The sequence below is a fragment of the Pan troglodytes genome, chromosome 2 (genome assembly GCF_028858775.2).
Source record: "Pan troglodytes isolate AG18354 chromosome 2, NHGRI_mPanTro3-v2.0_pri, whole genome shotgun sequence".
In the NCBI taxonomy this organism is placed as follows: domain Eukaryota; kingdom Metazoa; phylum Chordata; class Mammalia; order Primates; family Hominidae; genus Pan; species Pan troglodytes.
This window is the reverse complement of record NC_086015.1, coordinates 198,538,386-198,558,107: the sequence shown is the minus strand read 5'-3', so window position 1 is coordinate 198,558,107 and position 19,722 is coordinate 198,538,386. Positions and strand designations below refer to the sequence as shown.

The following is a 19,722-nucleotide window of genomic DNA, read 5'->3' as shown; positions in this document are numbered from 1 at the left end:
GTGCTGAGATAACTGGCTAGCCATGTGCAGAAGATTGAAACTGGACCCCTTCCTTATACTGTATACAAAAATCAACTCAAGATGGATTAAAGACTCGAGTGTAAAACCCAAAACTGTAAAAACCCTGGAAGAAAATCTAGGAAATACCATTCATGACATAGGCCCTGGCAAAGATTTCATGACAAAGATGCCAAAAGCAATTGCAACAAAAGCAAAAATTGACAATTGGGACCTTAAAGAGCTTCTGCACAGTAAAAGAAACTGTCAACAGAGTAAACAGACAACCTACAGTGGGAGAAAATATTTGCAAACTACTCATCCGACAATGCTCTAATATCCAGAATCTGTAAGGAACTTAAACAAATTAACAAGCAAAAAACAACCCAGTTAAAAAGTGGGCAAAGGACATGAACAGACACTTCAAAAGAAGACATACACAGCCAAGAAGCCTATGAAGAAATGTTGAGTATCACTAATAATTAGAGAAATACAACTCAAAACCACAATGAGATTCCATCTCACACCAGTCAGAATAGGTATTAATAAAAAGTAAAAAACACATGCTGCCAAGGTTGTGGAGAAAAGGGAATGCTTGCTTATACACTGCTGATGGAAGTGTAAATTGGTTCAACCATTGTGGAAAGCAGTGTGGCGATTTCTCAAAGAGCGAAAAGCAGAACTACCATTTGACCCAGCAATCCCATTACAAGGTATATACCCAGAGGAATAAAAATCATTCTACCATAGAGACACATGCACACGAGTGTTCATTGCAGCACTGTTCACAATAGCAAAAACATAGACTCAACCTAAATGCCCATTAATGACAGATTGGATAAAGAAAATGTGATACATATATACTGTGGAATACTGTGCAGCCATAAAAATGAGATCATGTCCTGTAGGAACATGGATGGAGCTGGAAGCCATTATCCAAACTAACATAGGAACAGAAAACCAAATACCACATGTTCTCACTTGTAGGTGAGAACTAAATAATGAGAACATGTGGACACAAAGAGGGGAATAACTGTCCCTGAAGCCCTTGAGGGTGGAGGGTGGGAGGAGGGAGAGGATCGGAAAAAAATAACATCAAGTACTAGGCTTGTTACCTGGGTGATGAAATAATCTGTACATCAAACCCCCATGATAAGAGTTTACCTATATAACCTGCACATGTACCACTGAACCTAAAATAAAAGCTAAATAAAAAATTAAGCATTTAGTAAACAAAACAATAATTCATTTTAGTCAGTGTCATAAATATTACGTATGATCAGAAAATCAGATTTAAAGAAATGTTTTTGAATCTCTAAAGGCCTACAATTTATTTAAAATAAGTTTTAATTATGTACACTTAATTTCTTCCTCTTTTTTTTGTTTGTTTGTTTTTGAGACATAGTTCTGCTCTTGTTGCCCAGGCTGGAGTGCAGTGGCACGATCTCAGCTCACTGCAACCTCCGCCTCCCAGGTTCAAGTGATTCTCCGGCCTCAGCCCCCCAAGTAGCTGGGACTACAGGCGCCCACCGCCATGCCCAGCTAATTTTTGTATTTTTAGTAGAGACAGGGTTTCGCCATGTTGGCCAGGCTGGTCTTGAACTCCTGACCTCAGGTGATCCACCCGCCTCGGCCTCTCAAAGTGGTGGGATTACAGGCGTGAGCCACTGTGCTCTGCCGATTTCTTCTTTAGAAATGTTTTTTATGGTTAGGAGTTACTATAAATGAAATTTCATCAAGTCACACTTTAGCTAATTAACACCAAAAGCCAATGATAAATAAAAATGAAGAAGTAACAGCTGAAAAATAACAAAAACAATTATATTCTAATAAGAATCTGTAATACTAAATGATGATGCTATGGAAACAACGATATATAATTTCATGATTAGTAGGAAAAATGTGAAAAATAACATGAAATGATAACACATAAATTGTGGTAAAATTTAGTTTTGGATGATTCAAATGGGAATGCAGGAGGAAGAATTAATACAGCTTTGGCAAAGTAGTAATTACTGCATTCAGAAATTTAACAGACAGTGGCTGGGATAACGCCTGTAATCTCAGCACTATGGGAGGCAGAGATGGGTGGATCATTTGAGGTCAGGAGTTTGAGACCAGTCTGGCCAACATGGTGAAACCCCGTCTCTATTAAAAATACAAAAATTAGCCAGGCATAGTGGTGCATGCCGGTAATCCCAGCTACTTGGGAGGCTGAGGCAGAAGAATCGCTTGAACCCGGGAGGCGAAGGTTGCAGTGAGCTGAGATCGAGCCACTACACTCCAGTCTGGGTGACAGAGCGAGACTTGGTCTCAGAAACAGAAACAAACAAAAAACCAGAGAGTTAACAGACAGGCATACAAATAGTACCAAAATGTAATTTTAGCTGTTGTAGATTCTGAATTATACCAAGTAGTTTGCAGCTTTAAAAATCACTATAAAAACTTATAAACATCAATATCTTAAATACGGCTACCAACATCTTGTCAGTAACTTTGACTGTTTAACAACTGCCCCAAAACTTTGTGACTTAAAACAACCACCAAGCGGGGCTTGGAGGGATCAGCTTACTTCTGCTCTAGTTGGTGCTGGCTGGGTGGCTTGACTGTGGCTGAAAGATTCAGCATGTCTGCTACCTTAGCTGGAGTGGCTGGAATGACTGGTGTTGGCTGAGCTTCTTTCACCCTTTGGAGTCTCTCATCTTCTAGGACTTCTCTCTCTACATTTGGCCTCTCTCCCCAGCAGGCTAGTCAGACTTCTTAATGTGATAGTTGGCCTTCACGAATGTGAAATCAGTGGGTACATGGTCCCTTAAAGCCTGGGCCTACAAGTCACATCGCATCACTTCTGCATTCTTTTGATCAAAGCAAGACTCAGAGCCACCCCAGATTCAGGGTAAGGAAAATCAACTCTACCGTGTGAGTGGGAGAGTGGCATGTACCTGCAGGGATGGGAGGAATTGATGGTGGTCATATATATAGGTTGCCTTTCAATACCTGATCTGTGTGCCAGGACTCAGTGTTAGGAAGCTTGACAATAGTCAACTAATCCCCATTCCCCCAGAGTTTTATTTATGTCATTTGAAGTGTAGCATATAATTGAAAAAATCTCCCCAGGTGATCCTGACATGGCAGTAAAGTTTGAGAACCACTAGTAAAGTTTGAGATAACTGATTCTTAATGAGTGGTCCCTGGACCAGCAGCATCAGCACCATCTGGGAACTTGTTAGAACTGTAGATTCTCAGAGCCCACCCTAGATCTGCTGAATTAGAAGCTGTGTCTGGGAGCTAGCAATCTGTGTTTGAACAAGCCTTCCAGGTGTTTCTGATGTATTCTAACATTTGAAAACCACTGTTTGAGAGCACAGTTTGGCAAACCATGCGTTGCAGGCCATATCCAGCCCATTGCCTTTTTTTTTTTTTTTTTTTTTTTTGGCGGGGTAGGGGGGCATATAAGTTTTTACTGGAACACAGCTATGCTCTTCTGTTTCTGTATTGTCTATGGCTACTTTTACACCACAGCAGCAGGGTTGAGTAGTGTGATAGAGGCCTCATGGCCCACAAGCTTCAATGCTTATTATATCTAGCCCTTGGCAGAAAGAGTGTCCTGATGACTGTTGTAAAGGACTCCTTCATTTTTCCCATTTACGGGGACTGTATCTGCCATGACACACACTGAAGAGTGGTCCTTTTAATGTTAGTGAATGTGACTTAGTGGTTTAACTGCCTTTCATGAATTCTCAGTAAAATGGTGGTGGATGAACCAGGCTGCAACACAGGCTAATTAAAACCAGATTGTTTGCGAATAAGAAGCAGGCATTAGTAATTTTTAAGGCTCCCCATGTCATTCCAGTCTGCAGCCCAGTTTAAGAAACAGTGGATTGTTTCCTGTAAACAAACCACCTGGAGATCTTGGTAAATGCAGATTCAGATTCTCCATTTCTAACAAGACTGGGGTGGTTCTAGCGATTCTGTAGTTCTGACCAGCTCCCAGGTGATGGCGGTAATGTTCGGTCACACCTGGCAAGCTTTTAAAATACTGATTCTGGAGTTACCAGTGTCTCTAGTTATTGTAACATCTGTGTATTTAAAAGTTGCCCAAGTTATTTCAATGTGCTACCAATTTGAGAACCACTGGGTAGAGCAGTTTGGTACCAACGTTTGTATAACAGAATCATCTAGCAAACTTCCTAAAAATATAGAAGCAGCCTATGTTTCTTCAACAAGATTGCATCTTTGTATTTTCTTTTAGTTTTCCATTTGATTGTGATACAACCCTAAGCCAGTGGAGAACCACTGCCTTAGAGGAAGGAAGAAAAGGTTTGGAGAAACAAATTAGTACAGGTAGAAGGGCCAGACATGGTAGCTCACGCCTGTAATCCCAGCACTTTGGGAGGCCAAGGTGGTGGGCAGATCACTTGAGGTCAGGAGTTCGAGACCAGCCTGGCCAACGTGGTGAAACCCCATCTCTACTAAAAATACAAAAATTATTCGGGTGTGGTGGCGCGTGCCTGTAATCCCAGCTACTCAGGAGGCTGAGGTAGGAGAATTGCTTGAACCCAGGAAGTGCAGGTTGCAGTGAGCTAAGATCGCGCTACTACACTCCAGCTTAGGTGGCAAAGGAAGACACTGTCTCAAAAAAAAAAAAAAAAAAAATTACTACAGGCAGATGAAGTAGAGAGGAATAAATAATATTCATCGACATATTGCGAGCAATTCCTGATGATTGCAAAGAAGAGTTCTCTTTCTCTTCATTGATTTTAGGCCTATCTATTATAGGCCTAATGAGATTAACCAAAAGATCCAATGAATCTATAGTGGCACAAGCCATAGCCTTGCCCTTTTCTATAGATTCCGGAAAGGACAGGAATAATTATGTCATGGAGAATCATCAGAAGAGAGTGCTATGGTAGCTGAGTAATACTTAATGTGTTTTTTTTTTTTTAGAGACAAGGTCTCCCTTTGTCACTCAGGCTCGAGTGCAGGGGCATGATCATAGCACTGCTCTGGGAATCCTCCCACCTCAGGATGGTAGGTGTATGCCACAATGCCCTGATAATTTTGTTCTTTAAAACAATATTAGCAACATTTTTTTATTTAAAATTTTTGTGGGTGCATAGTAGGTGTGTATTTAGGGGATATGTGATATGGGATATTTTGATAATGTGTAATAATCAGAGTAAATGGGGTATCCAACACCTCAAGCATTTATCCTTTGTGTTACAAACAATCCAGTTATACACCTTGTTATTTTAAAATGAGCAGTTAAATTATTTTTGACTATAGTCACCTTGTTGTGCTAGCAAATACTAGGTTCTATTCATTCTTTCTAACTGTATTTTGTACCCATTAACCACCTCCACGTCCCCCTACCCTCCACCTAGCCTTCCCAGCCTCTGCTAACCATCATTCTACTCTCTATGAGTTCAATTGTTTTAATTTTTACCTCCCACAAATAAGTGAGAACATGCGAGGTTTATCTTTCTGTGCCTGGCTTATTTCACTTCACATAATGACGTCTAGTTTCGTCCTTGTTGTTGCAGATGACAGGATCTCATTCTTCTTTATGGCCGACTAGTACTGCATTGTGTATATGTACCACATTTTCTGCAACCATTCATCTGTTGATGTACACTTAAGTTGCTTCCAAATCTTGGCTACTGTAAATATGCTACAGTAAACATGAGAATGCACATATCTCTTTGATACACAGATTTCTTTTGTTTTGGATGTACATCTGAGAGTAGGATTGCTGGATGGTATGGTAGCTCCATTTTTAGTTTTCTCAGGAATCTCCAAACTGTTTTCCTTAGTGGTTGTACTAATTTACATTCCCACCAACAGTGTACAAGGGTACCCTTTTCTCCACATCCTCACTAACATTTGTTATTGCTTGTTTTTTGGATAAAAACCTTTATTTTATTTATTTATTTATTTGAGACAGAGTCTTGCTCTGTCACCCAGGCTGGAGTGGAGTGGCGGGGTGTCAGTTTACTGCAACCTCCATCTCCGGTGTTGAAGTTATTCTCCTGCCTCGGCCTCCCTAATTGCTGGGATTACAGGCATGAGCCCCTGCACCCAGCCTTGGATAAAAGCCATTTTAACTGGTGTGAAATAATCTCATTGTAGTTTTGATTTGCGTTCGCTGATGATCATTGATGTTGGGTGCCTTTTCATATGCCTGTTGGCCATTTGTATGTCTTTTTTGAGAAACATCTATTCAGATATTTTGCCCATTTTTAATTAGATTATTAGATTTTGTCCTAGGTATTTGAGCCCTTTATAATATTCTTGTTATAAATTCCTTGTTAGAGGGATAGATTGCAAATATTTTCTCCTGTTCTGTGGATTGTCTCTTCACTTTATTGTTTCCTTTGCTATGCAGAAGGTTTTTAACTTGATGTGATTCCATTTGTCCACTTTTGCCTTGGTTGCCTGTGCTTCTGTAGGGTATTAAGAAATTTTTATCCAGTCCAATGTCCTGGAGAATTTCCCCAATGTTTTCTTTTAGTAGTTTCATAATTTGAGGTCTTAAAGTCTTTAATCCACTTTGATTTGATATTTATATATGGCAAGAGATAGGGCTCTAGTTTCGTTCTTCTGCATTGGAGTTGTCTGAGCTTTATTTACTGAACAGACTGCCCTTTCCCTGTTGTATGTTCTTGGCACCTTTGTCGAAAATGAGTTCACTTTAGATGTATGGATTTGTTTCTGGGTTCTCTGTTCTGTTCCTTTGGTCTATGTGTCTGTTTCTATGCCAGTGCCATGCTGCTTTGGTTACTATTGCTCTGTAGTATAATTTGAGGTAATGTGATTTCTTCAGTTTTGTTCTTTTTGCTTAGGATAGTTTTGGCTATTCTGTTTGTGTTTGTGTGTGTGTGTGTGTGTGTGTGTATGTGGTTTTATATAAATTTTAGGATTTTTTTTCTATTTTTGTGAAGATTGTCATTGGTATTTTTCTTTTACTTTTTTCTTCGTCCAGAGCAGCTGGGACCACAGGTGCGCGCCACCACGCCTGGTTAATTTTGTATTTTTAGTAGAGACAGAGTTTCTCCATGTTGGTCAGGCTGGTCTCGAACTCCCAACCTCAGGTGATCCACCCACCTCGGCCTCTCAAAGTGCTGGGATTACAGGTGTGAGCCACTGTGCCCGGCTGTCATTGGTATCTTGATTGGTATTACATTGAGTCTGTAGATTCCTTTGCGTAGTATGGACTTTTTTTTTTTTTTTGAGGCGGAGTCTCGCTCTGTCGCCCAGGCTGGAGTGCAGTGACACGATCTTGGCTCACTGCAAGCTCCGCCTCCCGGGTCCACGCCATTCTCCTGCCTCAGCCTCCTGAGTAGCTGGGACTACAGGTGCCTGCCACAATACCCGGCTAATTTTTTTTTTGTATTTTTAGTGGAGACGGGGTTTCACTGTGGTAGCCAGGATGGTCTCTCGATCTCCTGACCTCGTGATTCGCCCGTCTCGGCCTCCCAAAGTGCTGGGATTACAGGCATGAGCCGCCGCGCCCGGCCTGGACATTTTAACAATATTAGTTCTTCCAATTCATGAACATAGAATGTCTCTCCATTTCTTTGTGTCCTCTTCAACATTTTGCATCAATGTTTTATAGTTTTAATTGTGGAGATCTTTCACTTCTTTGGTTAATTGCTAAGTATTTAATTTTATTTGTAGCAATTGTAAATGGGATTACTTCCTTGATTTCTGTTTCAGATTCTTCACTGTTGGCCTATAGAAATGCTGCTGATTTTTGTGTGTTGATTTTGTATCCTGCAGCTTTACTGAATTTATCAGTTGTAATAGTTTTTTTGGTAGAGTCTTTAGTCCAAATATAAGGTCATATCATCTGCAAACAACGATAATTTGACTTTATTCTTGCCAATTTGGATGCTTTTATTTTAGTCTCTTGTCTTATTGCTCTAGCTTAGGACTTCCATGATAAGTTGATTAACAGTGATGACAGTGGGCATCCTTGTCTTCTTCCAGATCTGAGAGAAAAGGCTTTCAGTTTTTCCCCATTCACTATTATACAAGCTCTGGATCTGTTGTATATGGGCTTTATTATGTTGAGGTATGTTTCTTCTATACCCAGTTTTTTGAGAGTTTTTATTATGTTGAATTGTATCAAATGCTTTTTCAGCATCAATTGAAGTCATCATATGGTTTTTGTCTTTAATTTTATGTATCACATTGATTTGCATATGTTGAATCCTTACATTCCTGGATTTTTTCATCAGTGTTCATCAGAGATATTGGCCTGTAGTTTTGTGTGTGTGTGTGGTTATTTTTTATGCATCTCTGTCTGATTTTGGTATCAAGGTAATAACTGGCCTCATAGAATGAGTTTGTAAGTATTCCCTCCTTTGCTATTTTTCAGAATAGTTTGAGTAGGATTGGTATTAGATGTTCTTTAAATGTTTGGTAGAATTTTGAAGTAAAGCCATCTGGTCTCAGGTTTTTCTTTGCTGGAAGATTTTTTTTTTTTTTTTTTTTTTTGAGATGGAGTTTTCACTCTTGTTGCCCAGGCTGGAGTGCAGTGGCGCAATCTCGGCTCACTGCAACCTCTGTCTCCGAGGTTCAATCGATTCTCCTGCCTCAGCCTACTGAGTAGCTGGGATTACAGGCAAGTGCCACCACGCCTGGCTAATTTTTTTGTATTTTTAGTAGAGATGGGGTTTCAGCCATGTTGGCCAGACTGGTCTCAAACTCCTGACCTCAGGTGATCCACCCACCTTGGCCTCCCAAAGTGCTAGGATTACAGGAGTGAGCCACCGGGCACAGCCTGGAAGACTTTTTATTTGAGCTTCGGTCTTGTTACTGGTCTGTTCAGGTTTTGGATTTCTTCATGGTTCAATCTTGGTAGGTTGTATGTGTCTAGGAATTTATCCATTTATTCTAGGTTTTCTAATTTATTGGTGCATAGTTGCTCATAGTAGCCTCTAATGATCCTTAGAATTTCTGCAGTATGGGTTATAATGTCTCCTTTTTCATCTCTGATTTTTTTATTTGGTCTTCTCTTTTCTTAGTCTGGCTAAAGGTTTGTCAGTTTTGTAATCTTTTTGAAAAACCAACTTTTTGTTTCGTTGATTTTTGTATTGTTTTCTTCTTTTTAATTTCATTTATTTCTGCTCTGGTCTTTATTTATTTTCTTCTGCTAACTTTAGGTTTAGGTTTGGTTTCCTTTCGCTTTTCTAGTTCTTTAAGATGCATCATTAGGTTGTTTATTTGAAGGTATTTTGTTTTTGATGTAGGCACTCTTAGCTATAAACTTTCCTCTTAATACTGCTTTTACTGTATCCCATACATAGGCTTCAGTTTGTTGTGTTTCCATTATCATTTGCTTCAATAAATTTTTTAGTTTCTTTTTTTTTTTTTTTGAGACAGAGTCTTGCTCTGTCACCCAGGCTGGATTGCAGTGGCACAATCTCTGCTCACTGCAACCTCTGCCTCCTGGGTTCAAGTGATTTTCATGCCTCAGCCTCCTGAGTAGCTGAGATTACAGGTGCGTGCCATTACACCTGGCTAATTTTTGTATTGTTTAGTAGAGACGGGGTTTCACCATGTTGGCCAGGCTGGTCTCAAACTCGTGGCCTCAAGTGATCTGCCTGTCTTGGCCTTTCAAAATGTGGGGATTATAGGCCTGAGCCACTGCGCCCAGCCCAGTTTCTTCCCTAATCTATTCATTCACCCACTGGTCATTCAGGAGCATATTGTTTAATTTCCATGTGTTTATATAGTTTCCAAAATTCCTCATTATTTCCAGTTTTATTCCATTGTGGTCAGAGAAGATCCTTGATATTATTTCAGGTTTTTTTTTTTTTTTTTGAGTTTCTTACCACTTGTTTTGTGACCTAGCAATATGGTCTGTCCTTAAGAATGATTCATGTGCTGGGAAGAAAAATGTGTGTTCTACACCCCTTCAATGAAATGTTCTTAAATATTCATTAGGCCTGTTTGGTCTATAGTACAGATTTTTTTTTTTCTTTTCTTTTTCCTTTTTTTTTATTTTTTTGAGATGGATTCTCACTCTGTCGCCCAAGCTGGAGTGAGTGCAGTGGCACGATCCCAACTCACTGCAGCCTCTGCCTCCTGGGTTCAAGTGATTCTCCTGCCTTGGCTTCCCAAACTGCTGGAATTACAGGCACGTGCCACCACACCCAGCTAGCTTCGTATTTTTAGTAGAAATGGGGTTTCACCATGTTGGCCAGGCTGGTCTCAAACTCCTGACCTCAGGTGATCGCCCGCCTTGGCCTCCCAAAGTACTGGGATTACAGGCATGAGCCACTGCACCTGGCCTGTAGTGCAGATTAAGTCTGATGTTTCCTCGTGGATTTTCTGTCTGGATGATCTGTCCAGTGCTGAAAGTGGGGTTTTGAAGTCTCCAGCTGTTATTATATTGGGGTCTGTCTCTCCCTTTAGCTTTAATGATATTTGCTTTATATATCTTGGTGCTCCAGTGTTTGGTACATATATAATTATACTTGTTATGTTCTTTTGCTGAATTGAACCCTTTATCATTATAATGACCTTCTTTGTCTCTTAAAAATTTTTTTTTCTTGAAGTCTGTTTTGTGTGATATAAATATAGCTGTTTCTGTTCCTTTTGGTTTCCATTTGCATGTAATATCTTTTTCCATTCCTTTATTTTCAGTTTGTGTCTTTATAGGTGAGATGTGTCTCTTGTAAGCAACAGATTATTGCGTCTTGTTTCTTTATCCATTCAGCCACTCTTTGTCTTTTGACTGGAGAGTGTAGTTCATTTACATTCAATGTTATGGATGAGTAAGGATTTACACCGGCCATGTTGTTATTTGTTTTCTGGTTGTTTTGTGGTCTTCTCTTCCGTAGTGTCTTCCTTTTAATGAAGGTGATTTTCTCTGGTGTTATGTTTTCTTTTCTTGCTTTTTATTTTTTGCTTATTTATTATATGTTTGTAGATTGGAGGTTACCATGAGGCTTGCAAATAGTATCTTACGGTAGCAAATCAACACTGATTGCATAAACAAGCCAACAAAAAGAAAACTAATAAAAACACAGTACTTTAGGCCGGGCGCGATGGCTCACGCCTGTAATCCCAGCACTTTGGGAGGCTGGGGCGGGCGGATCATGAGGGCAGGAGATCGAGACCATCCTGGCTAACACGGTGAAGCCCCGTCTCTACTAAAAATACAAAAAATTAGCCGGGCGTGGTGGCAGGCGCCTGTAGTCCCAGCTACTTGGGAGGCTGAGGCAGGAGAATGGCGTGAACCCCGGAGGCAGAGCTTGCAGTGAGCAGAGATCACGCCACTGCACTCCAGCCTGGGTGACAGAGCGAGACTCTGTCTCAAAACAAACAAACAAACAAACAAAAACTCAATACTTTAACACTGTGTCCTCACTTTGTAACTTTTTACTGTTTCCCTGTGTATATTATTGTATTGTCTCTGTTGAAAAGGTATACTCATTATTTTTGGTTTATCTTTTCACCTTTCTATTAATACTTAAGATAGGAGTAGTTTACACAGCACAATTACAGTGTTATAGTATTCCGTGTTTGTCTTTGTACTACTTACTGTCACCAGTGAGCCTTGCACCTGCAGATGATTTCTTCTTGCTCATTAATCGCCTTTTCTTTCCGAGTGAAGAACCTCCCTGTAGCATTTCTTGTAGAACAGGTCTGGTGTTGATGAAATTCATCAACTTTTGTTTGTCTGGGAAAATCTTTAATTATCCTTCATGTTTGAAGGATATTTTTGCTTCATATGCTATTCTAGAGTAAAAAAGTTTTTTGCCAGCACTTTAAATATGTCATGCTACTCTCTCCTGGCCTGTAAGGTTTCCATTGAAAAGTCTACTGCTAGATGTTTTGGAGCTCCATTGTATTGTTTCTTTTCTTGTGCTGCTTTTAGAATCCTTTCTTTATCCTTGATCTTTGGGAATTTGATTATTAAACTAATAATGAGTTAAATCTACTTGGTATTCTATAACCTTCTTTTACTTGAAGTTTTGCATCTTTCTCTCAGTTTCAGAAATTTTCTGTTACTATCCTTTCGAATAAACTTTCTGTTTCTTTCTACCTTACTCTTAGATTTGCTATTGAGGCCGTTTTCTAGATCTTACAGGGATGCTTCATTCTTTTTTATTCTTTTTTCTTCTCTGTTTTTAAACAGGGCTCGTAAGTCTCAGGAATTCTTTCTTCTGCTTGATCAGTTCTGCTGTTAAGAGACTCTGATACGTTCTTTAAATGTCAAGTGCATTTTTCAACTCTAGAATTTCTGCTTGGTTTTTAAAAATTATTTCTTTGTTAAATTCATCTGATAGGATTCTGAATTTCCTCTCTGTTATCTTGTATTTCTTTGAGTTTCCTCAGAGCAGCTATTTTGAATTCTGTGTCTGAAAGGTCACATATCTCCATTTCTCCGATTTGCCCCTGGTGCCTTATTTAGTTCTTTTGTTGAGGTTATGTTTTCTTCAGTGGTCTTGATGCTAGTGGATATTTGTGATTATCTAGGCATTGAAGAATTAGATATTTATTGTAGGCTTCACAGTCTGGGCTTGTTTGTACTCATCCTTCTTGAGAAGGCTATCCAAGTATTCAAACCTACTTAGTTGTTATGATCTAGGTTTTTGGTCCCTACAGCTGTATCTGCATTAGAGGGCACCCCAAGACTAGTAATGCTGTAGTTCTTGGACACTTATAGAGATACCAGCTTGGTGGTTGATATGGTTAGGCTTTGTGTCCCCACCCAAATCTCATCTTGAATTGTAATCCCCATAATCCCCACGTGTCAAGGGAGAGACCAGGTGGAGGTAAATGGATCATGGGAGTGGTTTCCCGCATGCTGTTCTGGTGATAGTGATTGCATTACATGAGATCTGATGGTTTTGTAAGTGTTTGGTAATTCCTCCTGTGTTCATTCTCCTCCCTGCTGCCTTGTGAAGAAAGTGCCTTGCTTTCCCTTCACCTTCCATCATGATTGTAAGTTTCCTGAGGCCTCCCCAGCCATGTAGAACTGTGAGTCAATTAAACCTCTTTCCTTTCTAGATTACCCAGTCTCAGGCAGTTCTTTATAGCAGTGTGAGAATGGACTAATACTGTGGTCTTGGATAACATCTGGAAGAATTCTCTGGATTACCAGGTAGAGACTCTTGTTTTCTTCCCTTACTTTCTCCAAAATGAGTGCAGTCTCTCTCTCTCTCTCTGGCTAAGCTGCCTGCAGCTTGGAGAGGGGTGATGCTAAGCTGCCTGCAGCTTGGAGAGGGGTGATACAAGCACTCTCTGTCGCCGCCATCGTTGGGACTGTACTTCGTCAGATCTGAAGCCAGCAAAGCACCGTGTCTTGCCCATGTCCTGCTGTAACTATTACCTGGCTGCAACCTGTGTTCTCTTAAGGCACTCAGGCTATAGTCATTATTTCAAGAGTGGCTGAAGCTAGTCATTCTTGTGTATTTCCCTTCGGGGTGGTGAATTCCTCTGGGCTCCGGGCTCCGGACAGGTTCAGAGTGCCTGGAAGTCAGGGCCTGCAATCGGAAACCTTAGAAATTTCCCTGGCGCTGTATTCAACTATGTTTAAGCTGGTACTGAAATCAAAAGACACAGTCCTTCCCACCCATCCCTTTCCTCTCCCCAGGCAGTGGAGTCACCCCCTGTGTCCACCTCCACACAGGCCCACAGGGAGTACTGCCACAATGTTGTCACTGTTCACTTAAGGCCCAAGGGCTCAGCTTTTCATGAATGTCGCCATTCCTGGGGCCCACCCTTCAGGGCAGTGAGTTCCCTTCTGGCTTAGGGTAGTTCCAGAGGTGCCGTCCAGTGTTCTCTGGAATCAGGGACCCTACGAACCCACTTGGTGCTCCTCCCAACTATGTTTGAGGTGGTACCTAATCTGCAAGACAAAATCCCCTTTATTTTTCCCTCCCCTTTTCTCAAGCAGAAGGAGTCTTTCCTCGTAGCCACCGCAGCTGTGAATATGCCGGGCCACACCTGAAGTCTGCATGTCTGAGTCTTAGCTGAGGCCCACAGTGTGTGTTACTTGGTTGCTGCTGGTGATTATTCAGGGTCTAAGGGCTCTTTAGTCAGCAAGTGGTGAATTCTTCCAGGACCTGATCCTTCCCTTCAGGTTCCTTCTGGCTCAGGGTGTGTCTAAAAATATCATCCGGGAGTTAGAGCCTAGAATGGGGACCTCACGACTCTGCCTGATGCCTTATTCAACTGTGGCTGAGGTGGTATTTATGTTGCAAAACAAAGTCCTGTTTATCCTTTCCTCTCCTCTTCTCAAGGAGAAGGAAGGAATCTCTTTTGGAGCTGGGAGCCTTCCTGCGTTTGATTGGGGGATGTGTGACACAAGCGCTCCCTTAGCCGCATTGGCTGGTGTCTCACTAGGTCATGTACCTCCAAGTCCACTGGCTCTGAGCCCAGCCCAGCACTACAACTAGCCTAGGAGTTACAGTCCTTGTGACCTAGCCTGCCTTTTACTGTTATTTAGGACCCCAGAGCACTTTAGCCTGTGGTGGCGAGGCTTGCGGAAACTCCAGTTCCAACCTCCAGGCTGTGTGATTGTCCTGTCCCTGGGGCTGGTCTAAATGCTCCATTCATTGGCGTTGGCTGCGTTCTGCCGGGATTGGCAGCACTGCGTTCCGGCTTGTAGTCCCACAGTTGCTGTGCTCTTTCCCCATGTGCAGCGCAGATTCTTCCTCTGTGCCCTGTGGTTGCTACGAGCGCATGGGGGAGGGCTGGGGTCAGCAATTCAAGACTGTCTTTTCTATCCTCTTCACTGCCTCTTTCAGCAATATGAAGGTACTGTGATTGCTCACATGATTTTTGGTTCTTATGAAGGTGCTTTTTGTGTAGGTGGTTGTCAGATTTGGTGTTCCTGCAGGGAGGACAATCGGTGGAGGCTTCTATTTGGCCATATTGCTCTGCCTCCCATTCCAGCTTGTTTCTATTTTTAATTTTTGTTGCAATGGAGTCTTGTTATGTTCCCTAGGCTGTTCTCGAACTCTTTGCCTCGAGTGATCCTCCCATCTTGGCTTCCCAAAGTGTTAGGATTGCAGGCATGAGCCACTTTGCCTGGCCCTGAATAATATTTAAATACATCACAAGGACTTGAAACTACAAAATGTATACTTAGAGCCAAAGTCACCTTACTTGTAAGAACTGGAAATGGGGATAATGCTCTCTATGGATATGCAGCCTACTCTTTTACTAACCTTTCTGGACTAGATCTTTGAAGTGCGTCTTAGCTTTCCTCCTTTCCTGAAGAGAGCAGAGATAGTGCTGCTTTTAACTGTGGTCATACATGTATGAGGAATAACTTTAGTGTGAGCTGTTGGTTTTAAAGAGTCATATATTATTCTATGCACTTCTGTAAGTTCATTTTATAATGAGCAGATTGGTCAACTGACATATTTTTGATTATTTGTAATACATGTGTTGCTTGGAATAATACTGTTAATTTCCAGAAATATAAGTGAACCTTAGCTTTTCTGTTGGTGGCTTTTAAACTTTTTATGATGGGAAAATGTGTGAATTTTCTCCTGGGAAAGTATAGACTGGAGACTTAGATACCAGTAGATGAATTGAGGAATTTCTGTGTAGCAGTTTAATATAGAAAAGAGTTAGCTGTCCATGAGGAAGGGCTTTAAGAACAACAATAACTACCAAAAAAAAAAAAAAAAGAAGAAAAAGAAAAGAATTAGCTGTTAGATAGCTGTGGCTTGAGAATTGGCAAGTCAGAGACAGAACTGTTGCTTTATTGACAACATACTTTTCACACTAATGGAAGTATTAAAAGTATATAGCCTACATTATTGTGGCTGGGCACAGTGGCTCACACCTGTAATCCCAGCACTTTGGGAGGCTGAGGTCAGGAGTTCGAGATCAGGCTGTCCAACATGGCGAAACCCCGTCTCTGCTAAAAATAGAAAAATCAACTGAGCATGGTGGCACATGCCTGTAGTCCCAGCTACTCAGAGGGCTAAGGTGCAAGAATTGCTCGAACCTGGGAAGTACAGGTTACAGTGAGCTGACATCATGCCATTGCACTCCAGCCTGCGTGATGGAGTGAGACTCTTGTCTCCAAAACAAAGCCAGTAAATAGTCTAGATTACTGACATCTAATTTCATGAAATACTTGACATTCTATTCAAGTGTATAGAAAATTTAATTTTGGGCCGGGCGCGGTGGCTCACGCCTGTAATCCCAGCACTTTGGGAGGCAGAGGCGGGCGGATCATGAGGTCAGGAGATCGAGACCATCCTGGCTAACACAGTGAAACCCCGCCTCTACTAAAAATACAAAAAATTAGCCAGGCGTGGTGGCGGGCGCCTGTAGTCCCAGCTACTCGGGAGGCTGAGGCAGGAGAATGGTGTGAACCCGGGAGGCGGAGCTTGCAGTGAGCCGAGATCCCGCCGACAGAGGGAGACTCTGTCTCAAAAAAAAAAAAAAAAAAGAAAATTTAATTTTGGTAATGTTACATTTTAAAGGCAGTAGTATCCAGGATATAGGTATGGGCCAAGGGTTCATGATGAAGTTGCTAAGAGCAACTGCAACAAAAGCAAAAATTGACAAATGGGATCTAATTAAAGAGTTTCTGCACAATCAAAGAAACTGTCAGCAGAGTAAACAGACAACCTATAGAACGGGAGAAAATATTTGCAAACTATTCATCTGATAATGCTCTTATATCCAGAATTTATAAGGAACTTAAATTATAAAGAAAAACACAACCCCATTAAAAAGCAGGCAAAGGACATGAACAGACATTTCTCAAAAGAAGACATACATGTGGCTAACACTCATATAAAAAAAGCTCAACATCACTGATCATTGGAGAAGTGCAAATCAAAACCACAATGAGATACCATCTCACATCAGCTGGGTGAGATACCATTGCTGGGTATATAACCATAGGAATATAGTTCTATTATAAAGACATATGTATGTGTATGTTCATTGCAGCACTATTCACAACAGCAAAGACATGGAATCAGCCTAAATGCCCATCAGTGGTAGACTGGATAAAGAAAATGCATACGTACATATACACTATGGAATACTATGCAGCCATAAAAAAGAATGAGATCATGTCCTTTGCAGGAACATGGATGGAGCTGGAGGCCATTATCCTTAGCAGACTAACACAGGAACAGAAAACCAAATACCACATGTTCTCACTTATAAGTGGGGGAGCTAAATGATGAGAACACATGGACACATACAGGGGAACCACACATACTGTGGCTTATTGGAGTGTGGAGGGTAGGAGGAGGGAGAGGATCAGAAAAAATAACTAATGGATAGTAGGTGTAATACCTGGGTGATGAAATAATCTGTATGACAAATCCCTGTGACACCCGTTTACCTATGTAACAAACCTCCACATCCTGCACATGCACCCCTGAACCTAAAAGTGAAAAAAAAGTTGAAAAGCAAAAAAGAGAAAAATGTTCTGCTTTTCTCTTTGGAATATAATGATGTTTTTTAACAACTCTATTAAGGAATAATTGACATAAACTGCATAGTTACAGCATACAATTTGATAACTTTTGAGATCCACACATCTCCATGAAATCGCTACAAATAATTTAGTGGATATAACAATCATGCTTTAAAAGTTTTTCTTTGCCACTTTGTAATTTCTGTTTCTCTCCCTTCTTCCCTCATTCCTAGTCTGTCGCGAATCTGCTATCATTATTGGTTTGTTTGCATTTTCTAGAATTGTATGTAAATGGACTTTTGTGGTCTAGTTTCTTCAGTGTTATTTTGAGGTCCAATTATATTGCATGTTTCAGTCCTTCATTCCCTTTTTATTGCTCAATACGATTGCCTTGTATGGATTTATCACAAGTTTTAAAATCCATCTACCTGTGGATGGTTATATTAGCTATCTACTGCTGTATAACAGATTATTTGAAAACTTAGTGGCATGAAACAACATGCATGTATTATCTTACAGTTTCTGGGCCAGGAATTTGGGAGTGGCTTAGTTGGGTGACTCTGACTCAGGAATTTCATGAGATTGCCTCAGTCTCTGGTCCTCTGACCAAGGATCCTCTTTGCAGGGATGCTTGAGTGTCCTTATGACATGAAATCTGGTTACTGCTAAAACAAGTGATCCAAGAGCAGCATGGGCAAACAGGAAGATCCAATGCCTTTTTTTTTTTTTTTTTTTTTTTTTTTAAAAGACAGAGTCTCACTCTGTCATCCAGGCTGGAGTGAATGGCATGACCTTGGCTCATTGCAACTTCCGCCTCCCAGGTTGAAGCGATTCTTGTGCCTCAGCCTCCTGAGTAGCTAGGATTACAGATGTGCGCCACCACACCCAGCTAATTTTTGTATTTTTAGTAGAGTTGGGGTTTCACCATGTTGGCCAGGCTGGTCTGGAACTCCTGACCTCAAGTGATCTGCCCGCCTCAGCCTCCCAAAGTGATGAGACACTGCATCTGGCTGGAAGCTTCAATGCCTTTTATAACCTGGTCTCAGCAGTCACACATTGTTACCTTCTTCATGATACTGTTTGCTAGAAGTAAGTCACTCCATCTAGCCCACACTCAAAGAGCAAAGAATTGGGGCTGCTTTTGAAGAAAGCAGTGTTAAAGAATTTGTTGTCATATTTTAAAGCTACCGCAATGGACTTTGGGGTTGTTTTTAGGTTTTGGCTATTACAAATAAAAATGCTTATTAAAATACATGTAAAAATCTGTGTAGGCATATAGTTTTATTTCTTTATGTGAATAGCCAGGTGTAAAACGGCTAGTTTGTAAGATAGTGTTATGCTTAAATGTTTACTATTTTTAAAGTGAAGACTGTAAGCCATTGCTAAGAGAAAATAAGGAAATATTTAATTTCTTTTATTAATGTTTATATTAATTTTTAATACAGTCACGCATCATTTAACAACAGTGAAACATTGTGAGAAATGTGTTGTTAGGTGATTTCTTCATTGTGTGAGTATCATAGAATGTACTTATCACAAACCTAGGCAGTGTAGCCTCCTACACACCTATGCTACGTGGTGTAGTCTATTGCTTTTACGCTGCAAACCTATACAGCATGTTTCTGTAATGAATACGTTAGGCATTTGTAACATAATGGTAGATATTTGTGTATTTAAACATAGAAAAAGTACAGTACAGATACAGTACTATAATTTTATGGGACCACCGTTATATGTGCAGCCTGTCTTTGACCAAAATGTCTTTATGCGGCACATGAATGTTTTACATTTCTTTAAAGTGTTAATATCTGTAAAGAAATTAAAACCTACACAAATGTTGTTTTGCGAAGTGGATTGTGCTATTTTACATCAGCAGTGTACAAGAGTGCAGGGGTTCCACATGCTCAGCAACACTTGGCATAGTCACTTTCTAAAATTGTTTATGGTTTTAATTTGCATTTCCTTATTAATAAGTAATGATGTTGAGCATTTTGTTTCTTTGCCATCTATGGATCTTCTTTGGTGAAGTGTCATCTTTTGTTCATTAAAAAAATGGATTTAGGCCGGGCATGGTGGCTCACGCCTGTAATCCCAGCACTTTGGGAGGCCGATGCGGGCGGATCACGGGTCAGGAGATCCAGACCATCCTGCCTAACACAGTGAAACCCTGTGTCTACTAAAAATACAAAAAATTAGCTGGGCGTGGTGGTGGGGGGCGCCTGTGGTCCCAGCTACTCGGGAGGCTGAAGCGGGAGAATGGCGTGATCCCGGGAGGCAGAGCTTGCAGTGAGCTGACATCACACCAC

The 19,722-nt window shown here is 40.8% G+C and overlaps 1 protein-coding gene across 50 annotated transcripts in view; it reads left to right on the top strand.

Annotated features, from left to right (window-relative positions):
- The window catches only part of ACAP2 (ArfGAP with coiled-coil, ankyrin repeat and PH domains 2), a 168,792-nt gene that overhangs the window by 76,125 nt on the left and 72,945 nt on the right, over window positions 1-19,722 (top strand). For 15 of the 50 annotated variants that reach the window (XM_054682419.2, XM_054682425.2, XM_054682418.2 and 12 more), the window contains one exon: window positions 4,945-5,028. The exons of 32 other annotated variants lie outside the window; for them this stretch is intronic. In XM_054682419.2, the coding sequence (XP_054538394.1) occupies window positions 4,945-5,028 (84 nt within the window). Of the gene's footprint in view, window positions 1-4,944; window positions 5,029-13,023; window positions 13,118-19,722 lie in introns of all 50 variants that reach the window. 3 more of the 50 variants (XM_063806453.1, XM_063806451.1, XM_063806452.1) reach the window with 1 other exon arrangement.